This window comes from Nuphar pumila, chromosome 4, assembly GCF_984573655.1.
Source record: "Nuphar pumila chromosome 4, dmNupPumi1.hap1.1, whole genome shotgun sequence".
In the NCBI taxonomy this organism is placed as follows: domain Eukaryota; kingdom Viridiplantae; phylum Streptophyta; class Magnoliopsida; order Nymphaeales; family Nymphaeaceae; genus Nuphar; species Nuphar pumila.
In genome coordinates this window covers 5,263,143-5,289,359 of record NC_143252.1, presented here as the reverse complement: position 1 = coordinate 5,289,359, position 26,217 = coordinate 5,263,143, and the positions used below count along the sequence as shown (strand labels likewise).

At 35.2% G+C, this 26,217-nt stretch overlaps 1 protein-coding gene across 2 annotated transcripts in view; it reads left to right on the top strand.

The window, feature by feature from the left end:
* LOC149839146 (Insulinase (Peptidase family M16) family protein) overlaps nucleotides 1-26,217 on the top strand; it is a 67,686-nt gene that overhangs the window by 4,302 nt on the left and 37,167 nt on the right. Inside the window, exons 3-8 of one of the 2 annotated variants that reach the window (XM_090002318.1) lie at nucleotides 3,801-3,876; nucleotides 23,229-23,275; nucleotides 23,713-23,825; nucleotides 25,078-25,151; nucleotides 25,318-25,413; nucleotides 25,496-25,615. In XM_090002318.1, coding sequence (XP_089858444.1) covers nucleotides 3,801-3,876; nucleotides 23,229-23,275; nucleotides 23,713-23,825; nucleotides 25,078-25,151; nucleotides 25,318-25,413; nucleotides 25,496-25,615 — 526 coding nt within the window. The remainder of the gene's footprint in view (nucleotides 1-3,800; nucleotides 3,877-23,228; nucleotides 23,276-23,712; nucleotides 23,826-25,077; nucleotides 25,152-25,317; nucleotides 25,414-25,495; nucleotides 25,616-26,217) is intronic. The other variant, XM_090002319.1, reaches the window with a different exon arrangement.

Genomic DNA, 26,217 nt, shown 5'->3' with positions numbered 1-26,217 from the left:
TGATGGTGAATACTCGTCAAAGGAATTTATTGCATTTGTATAGAATAATGGAATTAGTCAAAGAGTTTTATGCCCGCAAACACCTCAACAAAATGACATTGCTGAAAGGAAGCATCATTATATTATGAAGAGTGCAATATCCATGAGTCATGAAAGTAAAATTCTCATAAAACTATGGACTAAAGCATTTCATAAAGCTGTTTATATTATAAACAGATTACACATGAAACTTTTGCATAATAATTCTCCCTATTTTATGTTGTTCGGGAAGCATCCTAATTATGATGAGTTGAGGACTTTTGGTTGTGTATGTTATGTTCATGTGGACAGGTAATTGATAAACAAATTTCAGGATAAAGCCCATGTTTGTCATTTTGTTGGATATGTAGCTGATTGCAAAAGCTATAGGTGCTATGATCCCAAGTCAGAAAAAATTAAAATATCTACGAATGTTGTATTTGATGAGTGCAATTTTTCTAATGATTAGTGCAACTATCATGTTTTGTAGAACATGAGCAATGTTGAAGTATATCAACCCTGGCTAGTTGACAACCTATTTACAACGATGAACAATAGCGTGCAACAGCCAAATCATAATTCTGATCAAGTTCATGACGTTTTAGAAGATCCTCTAGCTAAATCAGATTATGATATAGAAGCTAGTTCAGATAATGTAGACATCGTATCAGATAGATTCAAAGAAGGATGCGTTTACACAAGACGCAATCAGAAGCATCAGCAGACGATCCTGCAAGATCAACAACAATCGTTAGATCAAGAGAGTCAACTCGAACCAATAAGAAGATCAAGCAGTGTGAGACATCCAATTGAAAGATGGGTAAGTTATGAAAATTTCTGCATTGATTTTCAGTGTTTTCTCACTCAGATTGGGAAGCAACAGGAACCCAAAATATTTCAGCATGCAGTGCAGTCAAATAGGTGGATAAAAGCCATGAATGAATAAAATGAAAGCCTTACATAAGTATCAGACTTGAGAGATAGTGAAAAGACCACCTGATAAAAATGTAGTTGGGTCGAAAAAGGTGCATAAAATAAAATGCAAACCCGATATCACCATCAAGAGATACAAAGCTCAACTAGTAGCGAAAGAGTTCACCCAAAAGTACAAACATGATTATGATGAAACCTTCAACCCTATTGTTAATAGGCACCATTCAGATCATTCTTTCTCTAGCAGTTGATCACGGGTGAAAACTAAGTCAATTAGATGTGAAGAATGCATCTTAAGGAAAAGGTTGATATGTAGCAGCCACCGGGATATAATGAGGATGATCCAAAGACTTATGTTTGTAGGTTAAAGAGAGCCATTTATGGGTTAAAGCAAGCTTCAAGATCTTGGTTTGAGAGTTTCTATGTTGCAATTCAAAGTTATGGTTTTACTTGGTCCCCATTAGATCATTCACTCTTTATTTATAAAGGTAACAATCTTATTGCTGTGTTACTCATTTATATTGATGATATAATTGTTACTGGTAGTTGTGATGAAGGTTTGAAAGTTTCTATGTTCCAATTCAAGGTTATCATTTTACTCGGTCCCCATTAGATCATTCACTCTTTATTTATAAAGGTAACAATCTTATTACTATGTTACTCATTTATATTGATGGTATAATTGTTACTGGTAGTTGTGATGAACATGTTAAAGAAGTGAAGAGATTCTTAAATAAAAAGTTTAAGATGAAAGATCTTGGTTTGTTGAGATATTTTCTTGGAATCGAGGTAGATCGGCATGATGATTCTCTTATTCTAACTCAACACAAATACACGATGGATCTCTTAAGTAAAACGTGCATGAAAGATTATAAACCGGCTGCAACTCCAGTTTCTATTCATCAGAGATTTGGAGCAAATGAAAGAGAACTATACCATGACCCCACACAATTTAGAAGCATAGTTGGAATGCTACATTATCTTACGTTTACTCATTTAGATACTGTTTTTACCGTGAACTAGATCTCGCAATTTATGCATCAGCCTAAATTGCTACACATGGAAGGTGTGAAGAGAATTCTAAGATATTTAAAGGGACTGTTGGAGGTTGTTTACTTTACATAAAAATGGCAGTACATGAAGATATGATGATGGTCACAACTTATTCATATATTGATTGGGTAAGTAATCCTGATGAGAGGTCTCTTTTTGGATATTGTGTTTTCCTTAGAAGAAATCTGGGCTCATGGAGTAGTAGAAAATATAAGGCTGTTACAAGGTCCAATACAGTAGTAGAATATCGTTTCATGACTGCAGTCACTGCTGAAATGACTTGTATCAGACATATGCCGTATGATTTGGGAGAAGTTATTCCCAAATCAGTATTGTTATGTGATAATAAATGTGCTATCAAGATTTCAATAAATCTCATCCATCATGGGAAGACAAAGCATATTGAAATTGATCAACATTTTATTCGTCAGAAAGTGAAGGATCAAGAGATAGAGATCAGATATGTCCGGACTGAAGAACAAGTTGTTGATTTATTTACAAAAGGCCTCACGAAGAATAGATTTTGGTACTTAAGAAACATGTTGTTCATGATTGATAACCATGTACAACTTGAGGGAGGCTATTAGCGTGAGGTCCAGATTCACGCATGAGGGTCCATATCCAAATCACATCAGATCTTGATCACCCAATGTGCATCTTGTGTTCACATCTAATGTGATTGTTGTGTTTCCTTAAATGGCTCTCATTGATCTCTTTTGTATTTTATGTAAATGAGGGTATTTTAGTCATAATGTATCTTAATTATAATGTTAATATATAGTTACAAGAGAAACACGATTTTCCCATATTGGGAATCATGTGTATTTAGCCCAAAACCCTATTGTCCTCTTTTCTCTCTGCAGAAAATTCAGAAACCCTAAATCTAAGAGGACTATCATAACCGAGCGGTTTTGGTTTCAAATCTGTTGTCTAAAAAACAAGCCTAACCACAGAGATGGAAGATTGAATAGCTACAGCAATTAATCTCTCAAAAATTTAAAAACAACAATGGTTTCTAGCAAAACTTTGGCAATTATGATTTGGATCTATTTCATTGTTAATACGAGGTTCAAATGTGTATTTTTTCTTTTAAATGGGGCTTTCATCTTAGGATGTTCTTGCTGTAGAACTTTTATAACAAAAGCATGTAAGCTCTGAGGAGTGTGCAGATGATGGCATGCATTTGATAATTAAGATCTTGTTCTACTGAATTGCTATTGCATAGATGTGCATTTTCCGGTTTTCTTTTTTTTTCTGTCATTTTCTCCTTTTTAAATCCTTTTAACATCTGTCTAATGGTGGTCACCATTAATTGTATGTAATTAAAATAATTTTTGCTGTTGAGGCATCTTTTGCCTTTTTTATGGCCATGCACATCCTACAAAGGGGAGTTTTTTATTAATTGACTATTTTTTATGTTTATGTAACCAGAAATAATGCAAGCCCTACAGAGACTTGAAAGGAATCATTAGGATTTGCCTGATTTTGTCAGAATGGCTTCTTAGTTTCTCTTTCCATATCATGCAACATATGGAGCATATGCATTACTTATGTGGCTGAGCGGTAATGATTTGGTTCCCTCCCTCCTAGGCTGGGCTCTGGGTTGGGGAGCCTGTTATCTAATGTTATGTTTTTAAGTGTGATAGCAATATCTTCGCTTGATTTCTCTGGTGAAGCTTTCTCTTTTAATAATAAAGTTTCTTTTACTGAAGGAAAAAAAAGGCCTTGTCTCTCAGCCTTTTATACTTGCAAGCTTTCATGGACTCGAAATTGTTTCTAATGATTTTACATTACAGGCAGCAGCTGCAATGTGTGTTGGAATGGGCAGCTTTGTAGACCCTGATAATGCTCAGGGACTTGCTCATTTTTTAGGTGAGATTATGACTTTTACTTCTAGTTGGAATGGATCTTGCATATGGTATGACATGATTATTGCTCTTGTTCTCCACCTTCTTGTCCCAGTTTTTTCTGCTAGTATTTTTGCAAATTTACTTTCATGGATATGCACATGGACACTTCACTTCAGAGACTTTCTTTTAAGCTTGATGTGCTCTTAGGATCATCAAGAAAGTGCCAAAGATGAACGTAGTGTCCAAGGGGCTACTGAACCAAATTCTGCGGTTATGTGTTTTTAAAATTATGGAAACCCTATTATGAAATATGTAAATTGGTTAATGGTGGACTGAGTGTACTATTGGATTAACTTTGCATTGTGCATCTGGGTATGATCTTTAGGGTATACTGATCTATAAATTTCAATGTGTTACATTTCTAATATTCCTCATTTGCTCAATCCTCCAATTAGCTAGGTTTTTTCTTATCTTACACAGTTCTCATCTTCGATTTACTATTTGTGAACTACAACCTTGTTTGTTAGTCCATAGGTCTCTATAAAATGTGTCTCCATGCGCAACATACTGCCCATTCCACAATCATACTCGAGCTCCTCCTAACCAGCATACAAGGTTGTAGCTTACAAGTGGTAAAACAAAGATGAGATCTAGGTAACGATAGCATGTGTGTGTGTTAGCTTTTGCAATAGGGCAGTGTTGTTAGTATCATATCGTATCGTATGATACAATATAGCATAGTATCAGAAGGGGGTCCGATACAGTTTAAGTAGTATATCATATTTGGTACAATTATTGTACTGATACGATATGTATCGTATGATTCAGGGGCGTATTGTACCGTATCGCACGTGTCGAGCCCCCATTTATTTATTTTTTACTTTTTCGGCATCAAAAAAGTGGTGACCGACCACTTATGGGGGCCCTTTTTTGAGCCCTCAAGGGTCATTTTGACCCCTTTTTTCATGTTCCACCTCCCCAAAATTCTTTTCTAAGCCTACTCGCCCTATCTTGAGATCAAATCCGCCCCTAAAATTGGGGATTTTGCTAGATCCGAGCCATAAAAGTGTAGTTTGCCTCAAATCTCAACCAATTCGCACTGCCCAACTTTTTTTTTGCTTCTAACCCTCAAAACCGAGCCCTAAACCCCTCTTTTACCCTAAAACCCTCATTTCGATATTCTCGTGATAATATCATGATATTACCAAATTGGTGATATTTTCAAAATATCATGATATTTTACCTATAATATCGTTTGCTGAAAATATAATTTTATAATATCGTGATATTTTAAAAATATCACCTATATTTGTGACTATGGGTCCAATTCATTGCTGATAATGCAACAAACTTCAAAGTTGCTAGATTAATGCTACAGGAGGAATATAAATGCTTTGCTTGGTGTCCATCAGTGTTATTAAAAGTGTACCTCAAGGTGCAAAAAGCATGCCTCGCCTCAAGGTGAGGGCCTTTGTGCCTTGAGGCGCAGGTATAAAGCGCAAATGCCCCAAGGCGTGCACCTCATATGCCTTGAGGCGCACGCCTCGGGGCGAGGCGCACACCTCAGATTTTTGGTCAAATGAGGGAAAATTTAGGTTTTAAATAACAGCCCCCCCGACCCTAATGTTATATTTTATGAGAAACACACAATTAGGGGCCCTATTATTTTTTGAAAAATGGAGAGCCGCGGAGACGAGTTAGGAGGAGACGAGTTCGGGGCCAAAAATTCGTTTGGGTGTATTAGGGTTTGTTGTTGTCAGAGAGAAAGGAGGAGACAAGTTCGTTCATTTAAAACACAGAGTCTGTACATTTTGGATAAGTTTCACTTTTTCCCCATTCTTGTTCTCAGTTTGCATTTTATGTTTCTTCTTCGACTTATCTTTCCATCTTTTGGACAAAACATTGGTTCACAAAATAGGTTTTTCATCTTTGATTTGCAAAGGATGATCTGATGGTCATCTTTTGGTCATCTTTTTTTGGTACAAGGAGAGAGAGCGAGTTTTAGAATATGAAAAGATGGAGAGAGGTTTAGAATATGAAAGTTGCCTCATTCCAGCATATTCTCCTTCTACGCTACAGGATAATTTTTTGACTGCTATATAATTAGTTTTCAAGTTATATATATTTATTCTTATTGAATATGAATCTGAATTTATTAGATTATATAAAGCATTGTCTCAGTTTTTTTTAACTATTTGAGTTTTTATAAACTTTTGTGTTAATATATATTTTCTTATATGCATTTTTGCAGTTGAACAATTGGAAGAGATGTAGGATGAGATTATGAAGCTAAAGTTTTAAATCCCACTAAAGAGTTCAAACTCGTAAGACATATAATTTGCAATTACTGTCATAAGGAGACTATAGAAGACATCTATAGGTTGAAACATCACTTAGCTGTTACAAAACATAGTGTAAGCATGTGCGAATCGGTTCCACCTGATGTGAAGGTTTTTTCATAATCATCTAAGGGATTAAACGAAAAGAAACAAAATGAGGAACAAAACAAGTTCGAAATTGGGATGAGTGTTTATTTTGGATCATCAATAGGCGATAATGTGAACAAAGAAGTCAGTGGATTATGTAGTGTTGCAAAAATAAGCACAGGTGGTCTTATGAACCTCTTTATGAACAAAGAAGCACGTCAAACCACAATAAACACTGTTTTCAAAAGGGATGAGAGAAAAAATGTATGTCGTGCCATTGATACATTTTTTTATTCAAATGCTCTATCATTTAATCTTTGCAATAGTCTATATTTTGGTGCAATGGTAGAAGCTATTGCAAATTATAGGCGAGGGTTCAAATCACCTTCTTACCACGAGATCAGAACGCGAATTTTGAAAGACAGGGTAGATTGTACTCATGAAATTTTAAAAGAGTTCAAAAAGGAATGACCAAAAGTTGGTTGCAACATTATGACAGATGGTTGGATAGATGAAAAAAATATTTAATTTTATTGTGGACAACTTATCTGGTACAATATTTTTTTTAAGTTCGTTGACATCAACGACATGAAAAAAACTAGTGCAAATTTGTGTAAATTTGAAGAAGTTGGTGAAAGTAATATGGTGCAATCTATGTCACATGGGTGCGGGTACGGGATGCGACACTTCCAAAAAACCCGGGTGCGGGGGTGCGGCAGGGATAAAAATGTAAAAAAAAAGTATATATATATATATATATAATTTTGAAGTTTTAACAATTTAACATTTAACAGTAAACATTGTCATAATATGATTCATCATGCATGCAGTATATCAACCTAAATATCAAATTATCAATCAAATAAGTAAAGCAATTACATAAATCGACCTAAATATCAATCAAATAAGTATAAAAGAACTAAATTACATACTAAAGTATATCCTGATGAAGTAATAGATGTTAATAATTTTCTTCTTCATCATCAAATGCATCATTAGAAGGAATACTGGGCTCAACTAAATCCATGTTTGTTATTTTGAAATCATGTTCTCCTTCGAAGTCACACTCTACATCCCAAAATTTAGATGTTCCTTGTCTGCGTTATAAACCCAATTTGAAAATGATAAATACAATACAAGTATATTTAAATGAAAACTAAGAAATAATCAAATAACTAAGAGAGCAAATTAGTACCTGTATTCATCATTGCTTCGCGAAAGTAATTGAAGATTTGAATGAACATATACTAAATTCTTTGCACGCTTGCTAGTGAGTTTGTTTCTCTTCATGTTGTGGATTTGAGAATATGTGCTCCAATTTCTTTCACAACAAGATAAACTAGCAGGCTGCGATAGCAATCTTAATGCAAGACGTTGGAGAAGAGGTGTTTCTGATCCAAATGTTGACCACCATGTGATAGGATCTATATTATCTTCTTCTCTCGCGAATAATGCCGATCCATATAATCTCGAAGATGAAAATTTTTCAAACTCTTGTGTGACTTGATGTAGAAGATATGTTTCTAGAAAAAGTCTTGTCATACACATATTTCTATGTCTTGATAGCTCTGGGTCTAAATTTGGAGGGACACGACCAATACCACCAGCCCGCCACTTATTTGCATAATATTTTGGATTAAGAGAATGTGCCATACAATGCAAATGAGTGTTGCTCTTATCCCATCTTCTGACTAAAATTGAATGAATATGATTAAAAAAATCTGAATCATCCAATGCAAGATTTTTTTCTTCATGCATGAAAACTATAGCTTGTATTTTTTCAATCATTTTATCCCACATTTCATAAACTCTGTGAAGCATGAGCTCATCCTTATCAACTTCTCTTAACATTTCCCAAATAGGTTGCGTAAATTGAAGGAAGTATACCACTCTGTCCTAAAACTCATCATCAAGAATGAATTTCTTAATTTCTTGAGCCTTGATATCATCATCAACACGATAGAATGTCCAATTTTCATCAGTTACCATGTTAATCAAAGCATTCTTCACTCTTTTAATCCTCTTCATCATCACAATGATGGGCGCAAAACATGTTTTAGCGACTTTCAACAATTTCAAATCAGAATGCCTATTAAATATAGCATTAGCACGATGGTGGTTAACAACAAAATTCCTAATGCTTTTGATATTTCTTTTTAAATCTTCAATCCATGAACATAAAGCATATGCTTGTGAATTTTCTTCTTCTTTGGGGTTGCAAATGCTCTTTAGGGCTAGATTTAAGCTGTGTACTACACAGGGAGTCCAAAAAATATGAGGGTACTCACTCTCAAAACTCAACGTTGCACTTTTACAAACTGGAGCGTTGTCTGTAATGATTTGTACCACTTTCTGATCACCCACTTCTTTTATCACTTTTATAAACAATCCCTTCAAATACTCTGCATTTTTATATTCCCCAGATGCATCAACTGCTTTCAAGAATATTGGGCCACTAAGCGAACAAGCAATAAAATTGATTAATGGACGCCTTTGAATATCTGTCCATCCATCAGACACAATAGAAACTCCATTTTGCTCTCATGAATATTTTTTAATCTCTAGCAACCTCTCCACATTTGCCCTCTCTTCTACAAGAAGTGTGGTTCGTATTTTTTCTGAACTTGGAGGCACATAACCACTCAAATTACAATTTGCCAAGGATGTTACTAAATCCTTCCAATAAGGATTTCTAGCCGCATTAAATGGGAGTGAACCAGAATAAAAATACCTCCCAACTTTTCTATCCAATTCTTCTCTTCCATATGTATTGAATGCTGCTTGTATCGTTCCTTTACCTCCTACATTGACTTTTTTTTTTCAGCATCTTCTTGGTGGCTTGCAAATGGCACACTGACTGCAGAAGAATCGGCCATTGCCTTTCTCTTCTCATATTCTTCTTGTATTTTCTTGTATTGTCTTCGCATTGCCTCATCAACTATTCTGGAAGCTGAAATGCCATGTCCTGGTATCTTCTACAAATGAGCCTTCACTCTTGTGTAAGACCCAACAAAATCTCTTTTGCAAAACTTGCATCAAAATCTCTTGTTTCCACCACCTTCTTCTCCAGTTTTTGCAAGTTTATCTACATGTACCCATAGTGGCCCCACATCATCAATCCCACTACAATTATCAGCAAAACTAGCAGCAGAACTCACATGTTGGGATGAGGATGACGCAAATCCTTTCCCTTTATTCGTCATTTTTATCCTGAAAACACAAAAAAAAATACATTAAAATTTTCAAATCAATTATACTCGACCCTCTCCCCCAGTCGAAAACACAGGGAGAAGGGGTGGCTCAGCCCCTCCCCTGCTGAAAACAGAGGGAGCAGGGGGGGGGGGGGCTCAACCCCTACCCTGCTGACCCAAAAAGAGAGCCAGAGGGGGGAGGGGCTCGGCCCCTCCCCTGTCGACCCAAAAAAAGAGCTAGAGGGGGGCCGGGGGGGGGGGGGGGGGGGCTTGGCCCCTCTTGTGCCGAAAAACAAGGGAGCAGGGGGGCTCGACCCCTCCCCTGTCGACCCAAAAAGAGAGCCAGGGGGGAGGGGCTCGGCCCCTCCCCTGTCGACCCAAAAAAAGAGCCAGAGGGGGGAGGGACTCGGCCCCTCCCCTGTCGACCCAAAAAAAAAGCCAGATGGGGAGGGGCTCGATCCCTCCCCTGTCGACCCAAAAAAAGAGCCAGAGGGGGGAGGAGCTCGGCCCCTCCCCTGTCGACCCAAAAAAAAAGCCAGATGGGGGAGGGGCTCGACCCCTCCCCTCCTGTGCCGAAAAACGAGGGAGCAGGGGGGGCTCAGCCCCTCCCCTGCCGACCCAACAAGAGACCGAGAGAGAGGGTGGGGGGGGGGGCTTGGCCGCTTCCCTGTCGACCCAACAAGAGAGCGAGAAGGGAAGGGGGTGCTCGGCCCCTCCCCTGCCGACCCAAGAAGAGAGTGAGAGAGGGTACATACCTGCGAAAGGAGAGGAGGAGCCTGGGAGGCGGAGCTGGTGCGGCGATGGGAGAGAGCTCGAGCTCAGGGGGAGAGGAGAGGAGAGATTAGGGCAAATTTTTTTTTTTGCCCTAATCCTCCTTTTCATCGGGGATTTTTTTTAATGCCCAAATAGTGTACAAAAATGACCCTGGGCGCATTGACCGCACCCAGGGTCGTGTTGACTGCACCCGGTGCCGCACCCGGTGCGACATCTGTTTTGCCGAGTCCCTGTGACATAGGGTGCAATTCATTACATATAATGCACCAAATTATGTGGCAGCTTAAAATATGTTAATAGCAGAAAAAACATGTTTTTGGACACCATGTGCGGCACATTGTTTGGATTTAATGTTAGAAGATATTAGAAAGATATCAATTTTTAAAGATATAGTGAAAAAGTTAAAAAAAATTACAAGATATATCTATAGTCATGCATGGGTATTAAATTTGATGAGAAAGTTCACAAAGAAGAAAAAACTTCTACATCCTGCCGTCACTCGTTTTGCCATAACATATCTCACGTTTCATAGTATTGGATGTTATTGTAATGAAATGGTGGCCTTCCATGCCAACACTTGAATCCACCACAAGAATGTCTAAAAAGATACTTAAAGTAAAACCCATAAAAGGGTATAAAAGGAAAACACAACAATGAAATAAAAATATCTTTATTAATAACAAAAATGCTTAAGAAGCATTTGGTCTAATTACATAGAAGGGGTTCACCCCTATTTATACGAAGAAGAACAAGTGGGGAGAGCTCATTTGGAGCTCTCCCAAGAAAGAGTCGTTGGACTACCAATGACTCTTATTATAGCCATTGGACTAGAGTCCAACAGCTAACTGGAACTTCACTGAAAAAGGGTATCTAGTTCCTATTAAACTAGATACAAAAATCTAAAATAAAAGAAAAAGTAAAAAAAAAATGAATATATATATATATATAATAATATTATTATATATATTTATATGTTATAACTTACATTTTTAACACTCCCCCTCAAACTTGCATACAATGAACGAAAGTTTGTCTAAGAGAAAGTGAAATCTGGGAGCAGCGATAGGCTTGGTAAAAAAATCTGCTAATTTGTATTCTGATGTAACATATATCAGATCAATGGTTTCACGTAGATATTCCTCTCTGACGTAGTGACAATCCATTTCAATATGTTTGGTGCGTTCATTAAATGTTCGGTTGCTTGCAATATAGATCGCACTCTTGTTGTCAGAACACATACGCGAAGCTTCTGTTGCTTCAACTCCCATGTCGTCGAGCAGACGTCTGAGCCAAACTACTTCCATGGTCGTGGTTGCCATGACTCGGTATTCAGTTTCTGTGGATGAGAGAGAGACTTTTTGTTGTTTTTTGCATATCTACGAAATTAATGATTTACTTAGAAAAACACAAAAACCAGTAGTTGAGTGTCTGTTATTAAGATCACCTCCCCAATCAACATCAATATATGCAATTGGATCTAATGAGGAGGTAGAAGACAAGAAAAGTCCTCATGAAGGAGAGGACTTAATATATCTAACAATACGCTGAATGACTCTCATGTGGATTGTGGTAGGAGCATGTTGAAACTGACTGGCTGTGTGTACAACGTGTGCTATGTCTGGTCTGCTAATGGAAAGATAGGAAAATGCTCCGATAAGCTGTCTGTAAGGAGTAGGATCTTCGAGAGGTTATCCATCATCAATTCTCATCTTAACATTGATAACTTCTAGAGTGTCCACTTTCTTATCATCTGTAATTCTAGGCCTGAAAACAATATCAAAAGCAAACTTAGATTGAGACATTAAATACCCTCAAGGGGAATAAGCAACTTCATTTCCTAAGAAATATCTTAATAAACCTAAATCGGTCATTTCAAAATGAATTTTAAGAAGTTTTTTGATGTTTTCAACTTCTTGTTTATCGCCTCCGGTGATGATCATGTCATCCACGTAGAGAAGAAGTATTATAATCTCTGCATCAGAACCCTTAATAAACAAAGCAGTGTCAGTCAAACATGATTGAAAACCAATATTAAGTATAACCTAACTAAACTTGTCATGCCAAGCTTTTGGGTCTTGTTTAAGACCATAAAGAGCCTTTTCTAAACGAAAAACTTTACCATTGAGAATACTAATACCAGGTGGAGCTTCCATGTACACTTTTTCAACTAATTTACCATTTAAAAATGCATTTTTGATGTCCATCTGAAATATGGGTAATTTTCTAATAGAAGCTAAGGCAATTAATGTTCTAACAGTGGTCATACGAGCAACTGGGGTAAAGGTTTTTTCATAATCAATGTTGTATTCTTGGGCATAGCCTTTGGCCACTAATCGGGCTTTATATTTTTCAAGAGTTCCATCACTCTTGGTTTTAGCTTTGTAAACTCATCGACACCCTATAGGTTTCTTACCTAGAGGAAGATCTTGAATAGTCCAAGTAGAAGCCTTTTTAAGTGCATCTAACTCAGTTCTCATGGCTTTTATCCATTCTACATGATTTTTGGCTTGAGAGTACGATGATGGTTCCTCATCTAAGTGTATTAATGCAATAACTGCCCTATAGGTGGGTGAGAAAGATTCATATAACACAAATTTTTCAGGAGGTCTCGAGACTCGAGACAACCTTCTGGTTGGTACTTCAAAATATTTTTCTAGTGCACATGGAAGATTTGACTCACTTCGTCTTGAATATTGTAATCTAACATCCCTATGGATTTGCTCTTTATTGTCATCATTATGTTCAACATCAATAGCACTTTGATCACTGTCAAAGTCATATTCAGGATTAGGTTTTGATGTTAGATCTATCAGAAAGGAGTATTCAGTGACTTAGGTTTTTCAAAATCAAAGAAACTTTCCTTTTCTAGAAAAGAGACATTTCTTGATACATATAATTTGTCATTTTGAAAGTCAAAACACCTATAACCTTTTTTATTATCAGCATATCCTAAAAAGGCATAGGGAATCACACGGGGAGAGAGTTTATCATTTTTGTCAGTGAAAAAAAGCACTTGTATCCAAATACTCTCAATCTAGAGTAGTTTGGGAAAATATTCACAAGTTTTTCAATAAGAATTATATTTTTCAAAGAAGAAGATGACATTCGATTAATTAGATAGGTAGCAGTTAGGGTAACTTTTGCCCAAAAATCCTTTGGAACTTGATTTGCTATTAATAATGTCCTAGTTGTTTCCATAATGTGTTGATGTTTACGTTTATCTAGTCCATTTTGTTGTGGTGTATATGAGCACGGCCTTTGGTGTGTAATGCCATTTAAATTGAGATAATCCTTGAATTCTTTGGACATAAATTCTTTCCCTGAATCCGTGCGAAAAATGGAAATATCATTTTGAAACTTGTTTTTAACCATATTATGAAATGTTTGAAAGTATGAAAAGACTTCAGATTTATGTTTAAGAAAATAAATCTAAGTATGTCTAGAAAAATCATTGACAAAGAAAGCATAATATGCAAATCCTCCTTTCGAAATAATTGGTGCAGAACCTCAAACATCCGAATGTACAAGTTCAAGTGGTCTAAAAGAAATAAAGGTTCTATCATGAAATGGTAACTTTTTTCATTTTGCCAAGAATACAGTCTTTGCAAGTGAAATTTTTAGAATTATAAATTTTCCTAGACTTGAAAAATGTTGGATCTTGGCTATATGAGGATGACCAAGTCTAATGTGCCACAAATCCAATTCTATTTTCTGAATATTATAACAAAAAGCGTTCTTAGGCAATTCAAAAAAATCCATATAATAGAGTCCTCCTCTATGGCCTTTCCCAATTAGCTTGCCTGATTGGCGATCCTGTATCCAACAACCATGAGAAGAAAATGAGACATTACATCTATAATCAGATATTTGAGAAACAAATAAAAGATTTAAATTTAGCTTAGCAATAAATTTGACTTCTGCAATAAAAAATTTCTTAGTTTTATGGACTTTTTCAAAATTTCCTATTCCTTTTATTTCAAGAGAGGTTCCATCAACTGCAAAAACTTTTGACACACTTGATTTATTTTTAAAATATTCGGATAGACTACTGTCATTTGGGGTCATATGAAAAGAAGCACCAGATTCAAGAAGCCAAGGAAAGTTACCTGGATCAGAGAAGGATAAAATCGTTGCTCCAGTTGAGGCTTCTGATGAGGAGGAAGCTCATTTGATAAGAGGTTGGAAAATCTCCATTAATTGAGCCATAGAAACTGGTGCATCTTGATCTTTGAGTTTCGATCCAACAGTCGCAACTCTCTTTTCTCTGAGCTCTTTTAGTTTAGGACACTCGGGCCTATAGTGCCCAGGTTCATGACAATGGTGGCAAATGACTTTTTTCCTGTCATAATCACCATTCTGTCTGTTGAAATGAGGAGGCCTATAAGAGCGTACATAATTACCCGGTCTAGACACAGCTAGAACGGATTCATCTTCGGTTTTTGGAGTATTCTTTCTAATTCTGTTTTCCTCCATAGTTAGTTCCTCTATAATATCAATGATAGAAGGAACTTTTTCTCGATGAAGAAGAGCCGATTTAGTCGACTCGAATTTCGGTCTCAAACCATTTATAAATTAATAAAAATGCTCCATATCAAGTTGTTTTTGACAGAGCTCAATGTCTTCGGGACAATGCCATTTCGGCTCTAAAAGAGCTAATTCTTCCTAAAGTTCAGACAACTCATTGTAATATTCTCGAATTGTTTTTATCTTTTTGAGTCATTGTCCGAACTTTGTCTTGTAAATTGCATACATGTGCAATATCTTTAAGGGAATACATATTTTTGAGGTATTCTCAAGCCTTATCGACACGCTCGAACTTAGCAAGACTAGAGCATTTTTTAATGTCTATGCTATTAATTAGCCATGACATAATTTTTGCATGCCCTATCCTTCACTCTTTCCATTTTTTTTCATAAGTTTCTAAAACCTTGCTCTTCTCCCCTTCCGTTAGAGAAACTTCTTTATCACCCTCTTTTTTAGTGAGAGATAGTTTAGGTTTCGAATCAGAACCATCCACTATACCCCATAACTCTTTTCCCCAAATGTGGTGCTTCATAATCGAAGCCCACATTACATAATTTGTATCATTTAGCTGCATGGGTACGATGGTGATCTTATCAATATCATCCATCTTTTACAAGAGTGAAATAATAGAGAGAGAAGAAGAGACAAGAGGCAAAGAGAGTGATGGATAATACAAACTTTTGTAGCAAACATTTCTTCAATAGCCTCTTTCTTCAAACAAACCTTCTTGAGCCAAGAACAAGGTGATGAAACACCTTTTGCAAATAAGGCACAAAAAATGAGGCGGTAGCTTTTTACGATCTAAGATCTCCACGGCTTTGATACTATGTAATTAAATGGTGGCCTTCCACACAAACGCTTGAATCCACCACAAGAATGTCTAAAAAAGTAAAAAGACACTTTAAGTAAAACCCATAAAAGGGTATAAAAGAAAAACACAACAATGAAATAAAAATATCTTTATTAATAACAAGAATGCTTAAGAAGCATTTGGTCTAATTACATAGAAGGGGTTCGCCTCTATTTATATAAAGAACAAGTGGAGAGAGTTCATTTGGAGCTCTCCCAAGAAAGAGTCGTTGGACTCTAGTCCAACAACTCTTATTATTGCCGTTGGACTAGAGTCCAACAACTATATCTCAGTCAAGTTCCAGTTGGAACTTGACTGAAAAAGGGTATCTAGTTCCTATTGAACTAAATACAAAAATATAAAATAAAATAAAAAGTAAAAACAATAAATAAATAAAAATATAATAATAATGTAATAATATTATTATTATATATATTTATATGTTACAATTTATATTTTTAACGGTTATAAAAAATAGTTGAAGTCAGTGTTCTTGTATTCAAATTGTAGATCATCTAATTACTATAAAAAATTTGATGGTAAGAACATTTCTTATATTGTTCTTAATGATTATAAGTTTTGTGCTGCCATGTCATATTCAATTAAAGCTACATTGCCTCTCGTGAAAGTGTTGCAATTAGTGGATGCAGATGAGCCTGCTATGAGATTTTTGTATGAGGCAATGAATAGAGCAAAGGAGAAAATTGCTTTGAACCTTGACAATGTTGAAAAAAAATATAAACCTATTTGAGATATCATTGATAGACGATGAGACTTGCAACTTCATAAGCCTTTGCATGCAACTGCTTATTATTTAAATCCTCATTTTCATTATACTGACAACTTCAACCCGGATAGAGAAGTTATGAGTGACTTTTATGATTGCGTTGAAAAATTGGTTTTCGATGCAAAAGTTCGGTTGAAAATTACAACACAAATCGATGCATTTAAAAAGGCAAAGGGGGTTGTTTGGTAGACAGGCAGCCGTTACAACAAGAAAATTAAAAAGTCATGGTAAGTTTGCAATTATGTTGTTATTTGTTAATATTTTTTTATGTTTTTGTTAATTATGACATTCTTAATGTTTTTATCACATTTTTATTGTTTTATTTCAATGCAGCTGATTGGTGGAGTTCATTTGGGCACGAAAATCCTGAATTGATGAATTTTGCAGTTCAAATTCTAAGTTTGACATGCAGTGCATTGGGTTGTGAGAGGAATTGAAGTACTTTCTCATTGGTTTGTGACTTTGTATTTTATTTTTGAAATACATTTTTATAAGTATAATTATCTTATAATTGATTATCAATGATTTGAAATTATATGTACATACAAAACAGATGAATAGACTTGAATAAGAGAAGATGAATGCATTGGTTTTTGTAATGTACAATATGAAATTAAGACAGAGAAATATGAGTTGGAGGGCTACCAAAGACCCTATATGTCTAGATCATATAGACTGAGACGATGAGTGGATTGTGGAGAAGGAAGATCCAGTGTTGCCTAATGATCCTAATTGGTTGGAGGATTCATGGTTGGATCTGAACTTCGACATAAATGCCATTGAGCATGTGCCTATTGAAAAAAGTCATTTCACCTCATGGTTCACAAAGTGGTTCTAGGCAAGAAAGGTCTTCAAGAGATCAAGGTAAAGGTATATTCTTTTTACCTTGTTATGAATATAAATATAATTTTTTAATTAAATAAAATATGTATTTAATACATGTTTTTTATTAAAGGAAAAAGAAAAGCAAAAGAAGTGACTGAAGATGTGGAGGAAGAAAGTGCAAATGATAAAGAGTCAGAGAATGAGTATGAAGGATGACCTATTTATTTGGATTCTTCATATGATGATATTGAAGACTTAGATATTGATGATCATGAGACGCAATAAGAGCCTAGGCCCTAATTCATATCATAGGGCTATGAGCATTTATATGTTTTTTTGGGTCTTTCATTTGCACTTGTGAATGTTAACACCCTCATTTTGAAGAGTTTTGGACAAATATATTAACATTTAGTTGTTAATGCTAACATGCATTTTCTAATTATGTCCATATGATGTTAATGCTAATATGTATTTTGTTGTTAATTTTTTATTGAATGAATGCTCATATTTATTTCTTAGATACTTACGTAGATCAAGTTATTGCATTAATGTTACTTTTACATGTTAATCTCATATTTTCAGTATTTATTTGAGATTTTTTATTTTTTGTTGGTTGTTGCTTCATCAATAAAAGTAATTTTTATTTATTTGTAATTTTAGATATTTTTTTTAGTCTTTTTTAAGTTTTCAAATTTTTTTTGAGGCTTACGCTTTATGTCTCGAGGCTTACGCCTTGCTTCAGATTTTGGTGGAGCGCCTCGCTACGCCTCAATGCTTTTCACAACACTGGTGTCCATGCACAACTCATTTCATTGATCTCATGATTGAAGATATTGGTGAGATGGAGGGCATTTGTGAGTGCATTGAGATGTATAAAAAAGTAACAAAATTCATTTATAATCATTCAACCATTCTAAACTTGATAAGGAGGTTTACCAACGGAGCCGAGTTGATATGCCCTGCATTGACAAGGTTTGCTACAAATGTTTTGACGGTATAGAGCCTTGTCATTCATTAAAATGAATTAAAGCAAATGTCTGCATTAGATAAGTGGTTTGCAATAAAGATTGCACAACAATCTATTAGAGTTGAGATACTGGAGATAGTCTTCTTCATAGAGTTTTGGAAGAGGTTCTGTATGTTTTTGAGGACGACAGTGCCAGTCGTGAAAGTGAACAATGATGAGGCTTCAACTATGCCCCTACTTGTATGATGATATGGACAATGCAAAAGAACAAATTAGAGAAAATTTAAGTAACAAGGAAAAAGTATTATATGCCAGTTTCGAAGGTGATTGATAAGAGATGGACTCACCAGCTCCATCAATCCTGCCATTAAATTCTCTCCCACATTCGTATATGATAGGGAAGCACAAATGAGCGTCTTGAACTCCATTGAGAAACTTATTGTAGATCATAGTTTCCAAAGACAAATTCATTTGGACTTAACCAAGTATGAACAAAACAAGAGGACTTTGGACAAAGGAACACAATCCAATTGCGTAGCTCATTGCGGCCAGGTATGCATTTGAAATTCAATGTTATTTTATTTAATTATGTATTTTTGTGTTGCAAAGGATTTTCTCATGATATATTTTTTCTTTTGTTGGTATAGATCAATGGTGGAATAGGTTTGGTGGAGATGTTCCTTCGTTATCTAGGTTTGCTCGTGTATTTAGTCAAGGATGCAGTGCAAGTGGATTCAAGAAAAATTGGAGTTTTTTTTAGCACATCTACAACAACAACAACTACGCCTTCATCCCAAAACAATTGGGGTCGGCGATATGAACCAAAAAAGAAAATCATTCTGGGTCTTCCACGTGAATCCTTCTCCTCCAATCATTTCTATCCAATGCCATGTCCTCGGTGAGGTTCAAAGCATTCATATCCTTTCCTGTCACCTCCATCCATGTCTTCCTAGGCCTACCTCGACCTCTTTTAACTAATATATTTTCCCATTTCTCCATCCTTCTAACTGGAGCATCATTAGGCCTTCGCCGAATATGTCCAAACCACCGTAAACGATTCTCTCTCATCTTATTTTCAATGGGTGCAATGCCTACTATCTTACGTATCTCCTCGTTCCGAATCTTATCTTTTATTGTATTTCCACACATCCATCTCAGCATACGCATCTCAGCTACACTCATTTTTTGAATATGATGTCTCTTGGCAGCCCAACATTCCGTACCATATAGTAAAGCGGGCCTAATAGTCATCCTATAAAACTTTCCCTTCAACCGCAATGGCATTCTACGATCGCACAACACTCCAGTTGCACTTTTCCATTTCATCCACCCAACCTTTATCCTATGATTTACATCTCTATCAATTTCTCCATACTTTTGAATGATAGATCCCAAATATTTGAAACAATCATCCACCGATATTTCTTGCTCACCAAGCTTCACTGCACTCCTATCACTACTTTGTTGCTTACTAAACCGACATTCCATGTATTCTGTCTTACTCTTACTCAACTTAAAACCTCTTGCTTCTAATGTCTGTCTCCATAATTCTAACTTAGCATTAACCCCAACTCTAGACTCATCAATCAAAACAATATCATCAGCAAACAACATACACCACGACACATTTTCTTGAATTGATCTCGTAAGCTCATCCATCACTATAGCAAATAGAAAAGGGCTTAAAGCATATCCTTGATGTAACCCAACCGTTATAGGAAAATTGGTTGTCACCCCTCCACAAGTGTGGACATTGGTTACTACTCCTTCATACATATCCTTAATTATACTAATGTACTTGAGAGACACACCTTTCTTCATCATTGTCCACCAGAGAACATCCCTAGGTACTCTATGCAAATCAATAAAAACCATATGCAAATCTTTGTTCCTCTCTCTATTTCTCTCAATAAGTTGTCTAAGAAGATGTATAACTTCCATAGTTGATCTTCCAGGCATAAAACCAAATTGATTCTCCGATATCATGACAACCTTCCTCAACCTAGACTCGATCACCCTCTCCCAAAGTTTCATAGTATGACTCATGAGTTTTATACCACGATAGTTTGTGCAATCTTGTATATCACCCTTATTTTTATATAGAGGCACCAAAGTACTCTTCATCCACTCATTAGGCATCTTATTTGTCCTTCAAATCTTGTTAAAAAGATTTGTCAACCATTCTAAACCTTTCTCTCCCAAGCATTTTCAAGCCTCGATAGGTATACCATCTGGGCCAACTGCCTTTCTTGATTTTATTTTCTTCAAAGCCTCTGCAAATTTCTTTCTTTTGACTCTTGCGCATGAAGTCACGATTCATCTCATGAAAAGAAATGGAGAAGTCTCCAAGATCTTGAGCATGACTTTCATTAAATAGCTTATCAAAATAATCTTTCCATCTCTCCTTAATCTCCTCATTTTTTTGCACATCTACACAAAGAAAAAGAATAGATTAGAGTTCACTTGATTAAATGATCTTGTATTTGTTACCTACAACATGAGATTAAAGCAAAGGTAACATTAAGCTATATGTTAGTGGATCCACTTCGTTAAATGTTTGTTAGGAATGTTATCAATATCGTATCAAATGTTTAGTGACTCATAATGCATATATTCACATTTTTTTCTATTGCATTATAGATATATATATATATATATATATATTTGATCTTTTTGGAGATTTTTCTCTATTTTGTGTAATTTTTCAGTTTCTTTTGTGATTTTTAATTCAAGGTTTTTCTCGTATCGTACAATACAGTATGATATATACCTGTATCTCAGGCTCATGCGATATGGGTTTCGATACACTTTTTACAACATTTCAATACGGCAAGCTTGTATTTTCTCTTTGTTGCCTTTTCTTGACAATGGGAAGGCCTGGAGAGGGTTGAGTTGATCTCTAGAACTAGTGGCATGAGAACCAAAAAGAAATAGGACTACTTTTCCATCAAATTCTGGTCAACACTTATATATATATATATATATATATATATATATATATATATATATATATATATATATATATAGTCAAAAGCCCTGACTAGTCCGCTTAGTTGGTCTAGGATAAGTAAAACACGTAGGCTTTGCAATTCCTAGGTGGGTACCTTAAAAGTTACCAATTTTGCCGACTAGGCACTGACTAAGGAGCTTAGTCGGCGACTAAGTTGCTTCTGCCTAGGCACGAGGTCCGTTTAGTTATTTATTATTCATGTATATATATTGTTATTTATATAATTATATGCATGTGTGTGTGTTTGTGTGATGTGAAATCATGAACACATGCTTGGTTATTATATTTATATGTATATGTGTGTGCTACTTTGTTTTTGGGATTTTTTTGTGAAACATTGAAAGCATGCATAATTAATTTTAATTGATTATGTTTTTTATATATGTGTGTTACTTTGTCTCTAATGATTTTTTCTATAAAACTCTGAAAGCATGTTTAGCATTATGAATTATGTAATATGTTATTTATATATGTATGTGTTATTCTGCTTCTGTAAAAGGTTGAAAGCATATTTTTTTTATTATACTGAATATGTTGTGAATAATTGAATATATATATATATATATATCTTTGTGTATAATTATATATATGTATATTTTGGTTATGTATATTAGTATATTTTGTGAAAGCATGTGTAATTTTGTACTTGTCTTATTAGTAAAAGAATTAAACATATTTTTAATTATATTTTATGTATTTTTTATATTTAATATGGGTCCCGCCTAGTCCTCGACTAGTCTTTTTAAGGGTCTACCTACTAGGCACCACCTAACACTTTTGACTATATATATATCATTGTTACTGATATCGCCGATATTTTGAAAATATCACGATATTATCAAAATTCAAGGTAGTCCCAATATATTTTCAAAACATCGACATAAACAAAATATCGTATAGCGATATTTTTTGAGAAAAATACATTTTTTTTATTTTAAGTTTGCATTTCCTATTTTTTTGCGTCTTTTATATTTTAAAACCTTTAAAACATGTTTCTTTATATTTTTGAAAGAAAAATAATGCAAAACTTATTATTTTCTTAGTTTTGATGTTGTTATTTATATTTTTTTTCAATTTTTTAAACATATGAGATTTTTCCGTGATTTATCAACTTTTGAAAATCTCTTCGAGAAATACTTGCCGAGAAATTTCCTTTGACGATACATGTGACTGATATATATATTATGTATTTATAGATCGAGAGAGAGTGGATGGTGTTCCCCAAGTTTTGGTATGGCCCGGGTGTCAAGAACATCTCTTTCATGCAATCTAACACGATGTGTTAAGCATAATTTGTTTGCTAGGAATCATACCTGTGTTTTTTCAAAATAGTCATGAATTTTTGATGCATTGTGAGCGGTTGATTTTTGATGTCCTCGAAAATCCTTCTTACACATCGTAATTATATGATCCAAAATATGCTTTTTATTAAACAAACCATGTAGAACAAATCTGTATGGTTGTTTTAACTTTTAACCATCTGATCATTCGATTGGACAATTTATGGTTGGGGGCCTGGGGCACACTAGGGCACACCATCCAACTTCTCTCTCTCTATACTCATATATATGTATGTATGTATGCATATACATATGTATATCTATGTATGTATAAGCAATTGTCTTTGTGAAAAATCTCAAGAGTGATGGTGTTGTACTAAATCATAGCCCTAATATTAATTTGGGAGTCTCTCTTTCTCTCTCTGTCTGCATACATGCACACACTGACATACCTGCTCAAATGCACACAATACTGTGCAATATGTCAACCTGTCCAATTAGAAGATGTCCATAGTGCCACACAAACATTGATATGTGCAATATTCTATGCATCTCAAAGATTGGATTCAAATTTTATCTATACAACTGCATGACCTCATTTGTTTTTGCCCATTCGTTGGATTTTCTAGAAGAAAAAATGTGTTTTACCACATTGAAACCTATCTAACATATTTGTCACTGTCAGTTCTTTCTGTAATATAACTTTTTTTTAATTCTTTCTCATTTTTAAAATCTTGCAGAGCACATGCTTTTCATGGGGAGTTCTGAATTCCCAGATGAAAATGAGGTCAGTTTTGGATTTCTAAAGCAAATTTGACATTTCTTCCAGAAAGCATTGGCCAAGATACTTTAATTTTCTCTTATTTGGGTTTTCAATTACATGGAGCATGATATCTATCCACATATAGTAGCAAATAGAAAAAAGAAAAAAAACTGTACGACTGTAGGCATGACAAAAAATTGTTTGTGTGCATGTCATAACTCTCTTTCATAGATTGCTCACATTCTAAAGGATACTCATGATGCTATTTGGTATATACGACATGTTGAATCTTGCTGTCTTATTCAATCAATAAAATATGTGTTTTAATCATTTCATAAAAATAAAATAAAATGTATTTTAATCACATCTGTCATGGTGTATCACAAAATATTGACATTGGCATTTTGGAGTGAATGACCTTGTTCATTTTGCCTTTTGACTTTCGCTTCTTTATTTTGTAGTATGATAGCTATCTGTCAAAGCATGGAGGTTCATCCAATGCTTATACCGAGACTGAGTACACATGTTATCATTTTGAAGTAAATCGTAAATTTCTCAAGGAATCCTTGAAAAGGTAAATGTCATATACCAATACTACATGAAAGCCCGATAGATGCAACCTTCCTCATATTTTACAGATTTTTCCCATTTAGAAAGAAAAATGGTTACTGTATTTATCATGTTTTATTTTAGCTAATGCTCATTTATAAGTTGATATCATCTACTTCTTATGCCCTTAGTTCCACATTTTCTTCTCTTTTTAAATTAATATGTGATCGAAGTTTGTGTTAAGAAAAATCATGGTTTGGCAAAACACTTGTTGGCTTTTCTGGGCATGATTTAGCAGAATTCTTAGGGTTTATGAGTTGTTCTTTTGCATCTTGACTTATTACCAAATCCTTAGTGCACACCATTTCCGGAATCGGGCTTGCTTGGGTTGAGTAGCTCCTGAAGCACATGCTGAATGCGTGAGATGATCCTTAAATTTTCAACCACAAATAATAAACTGAGATTCAACGCTAATTTTAAGTTGAGGCTAAGATGGCTTGTCCATTTATGGGATCTTCATTTTTTTGTTTCCCTTTTCTGTGTGATGTAGCTCAAGACCTTCATTGTCATCCCGTTACCATTCGTCACATCCACCTGTCAGTGTTCTATGACTGTCTTCTCTATTATCTTCCTCCAGCTTCCATGCCTGATGATTCTCCTTCTCTTGCAAAGTCTGATGGACAACTTCTCATCCAACTTTGCTATCAGTGTGCCCCCTTGCTATCCATGGTAGCATTTCAGAAACTTGGCTGGTGAACTTTTGGGGGTGCGGGGGCGGTGGAGGTTCTTCTAGAAGCTCAACAGTGATTAAAAGTGAGCTTATAAAACATTATTGAAGATATCATAGATGGTGTGATTTAAGTATGTCCATGAAGTCAAGCCAATCTGTGTAAGGTAGTGGTTAGATACTTGGATATAACTTATTGACCATTGGTAATTATCCAGGTGATTCAATTTCTTTTGAAGTATTAGACAAATATGAACATGCTGCCTTGGTGTCATCTGATATCAGCTGTTGATCGAAAGCAGATTTAACCGTTATAGTATAAACATTTATGATATCTTCTTGACCATATAACTACACATCCTTCTATGCCATGGATGATTGACAATGAATGTATGGTGGTTGGGCATTTTTTTAAGGGGACATGCATGACAATTCATCTCTGCTTTCTACCATCTTGATTTTCACCTAATTCCGATTTCTTTCACTGAATTAAGCTTTTTTGACTTGGGTCACAAAATAGAAGAGTATCTTAAACTTTCTCTTGTTTCAGATTTTCACATTTTTTTATTTCACCTTTGGTGAAAGCTGAAGCCATGGAACGGGAAGTAGTGGCAGTGGATTCAGGTGGGTTAGTATATGGTGTGCTTTTAGTACCTTTTATCTTCAGGTGGATATAATTCTTTCTAGATTTTTATACCATCACCGATGACTGGAACAGCTTCTTATTATAGTTTTATGTATTTCATCAGCTGATCATTTTCTTTTACCTGCTTAAATTTATACGTGACAGAGTTCAAACAGGTTTTACAAAATGACGGTTGTCGCCTCCAGCAGCTTCAATGTCATACATCTAAGACTGGACATCCATTTAATAGATTTTGTTGGGGTATGTCACAGTATAATTCAGTGGTCATTATGATTTGTATTCTGTTTTACTAGGAATTGCCTTATGTCTACTTGCATGACAGGTAATCAAAAAAGCCTTTCTGATGCAATGGATAAAGGCATTAATTTACGTGAACAAATTTTGAGTATGTACAGGGAGTATTATCATGGTGGACTGATGAAGCTGGCTATCATTGGTGGAGGTGAGATTCTAATGAAAATAATGGCAGAAAGAAAAAATATAACTCTCCAAAAGGAGGGATGGGATTTGATTAGCAATTCAGTCCTGACTTAGCTGAATCGGCATCTCTCTCTCTCTCTCTCTCTCTCTCTCTATATATATATATATATATATATATATATATATATAGTATCATTGGATGTGCTGGGCATCGAACGAGGTCGGACATGCCCAATGCATCTGATTACATTTTTTTCTGTGTTTTTGACCTTTAGTGGCGGTCCTGGATCACCGCTAAAGGTCCAAAAAATGCAAATGTTTTTGCGCTGCTGACCACATGCATGATCAACAGCGCAAAAGGTGCCCGAAAAGCATCGGACGCGATGGATGTTTGACGATACACCCATGTCATATATATATATATATAATATAATATATACATACATACACATGCAAGAATATAATAAAAACAATAACAATTAAGTAAAACTACTGACAAATTCTAAAGCCCAAAATAAATGTCATTTTTTTTGGCTTCCAACGAATCCCCAAACCACAACGTTGTAGTTCTGAACAAGGACAGATGATCTTACTCACCTGGTTGTATTGACCAGTAGGATCCGT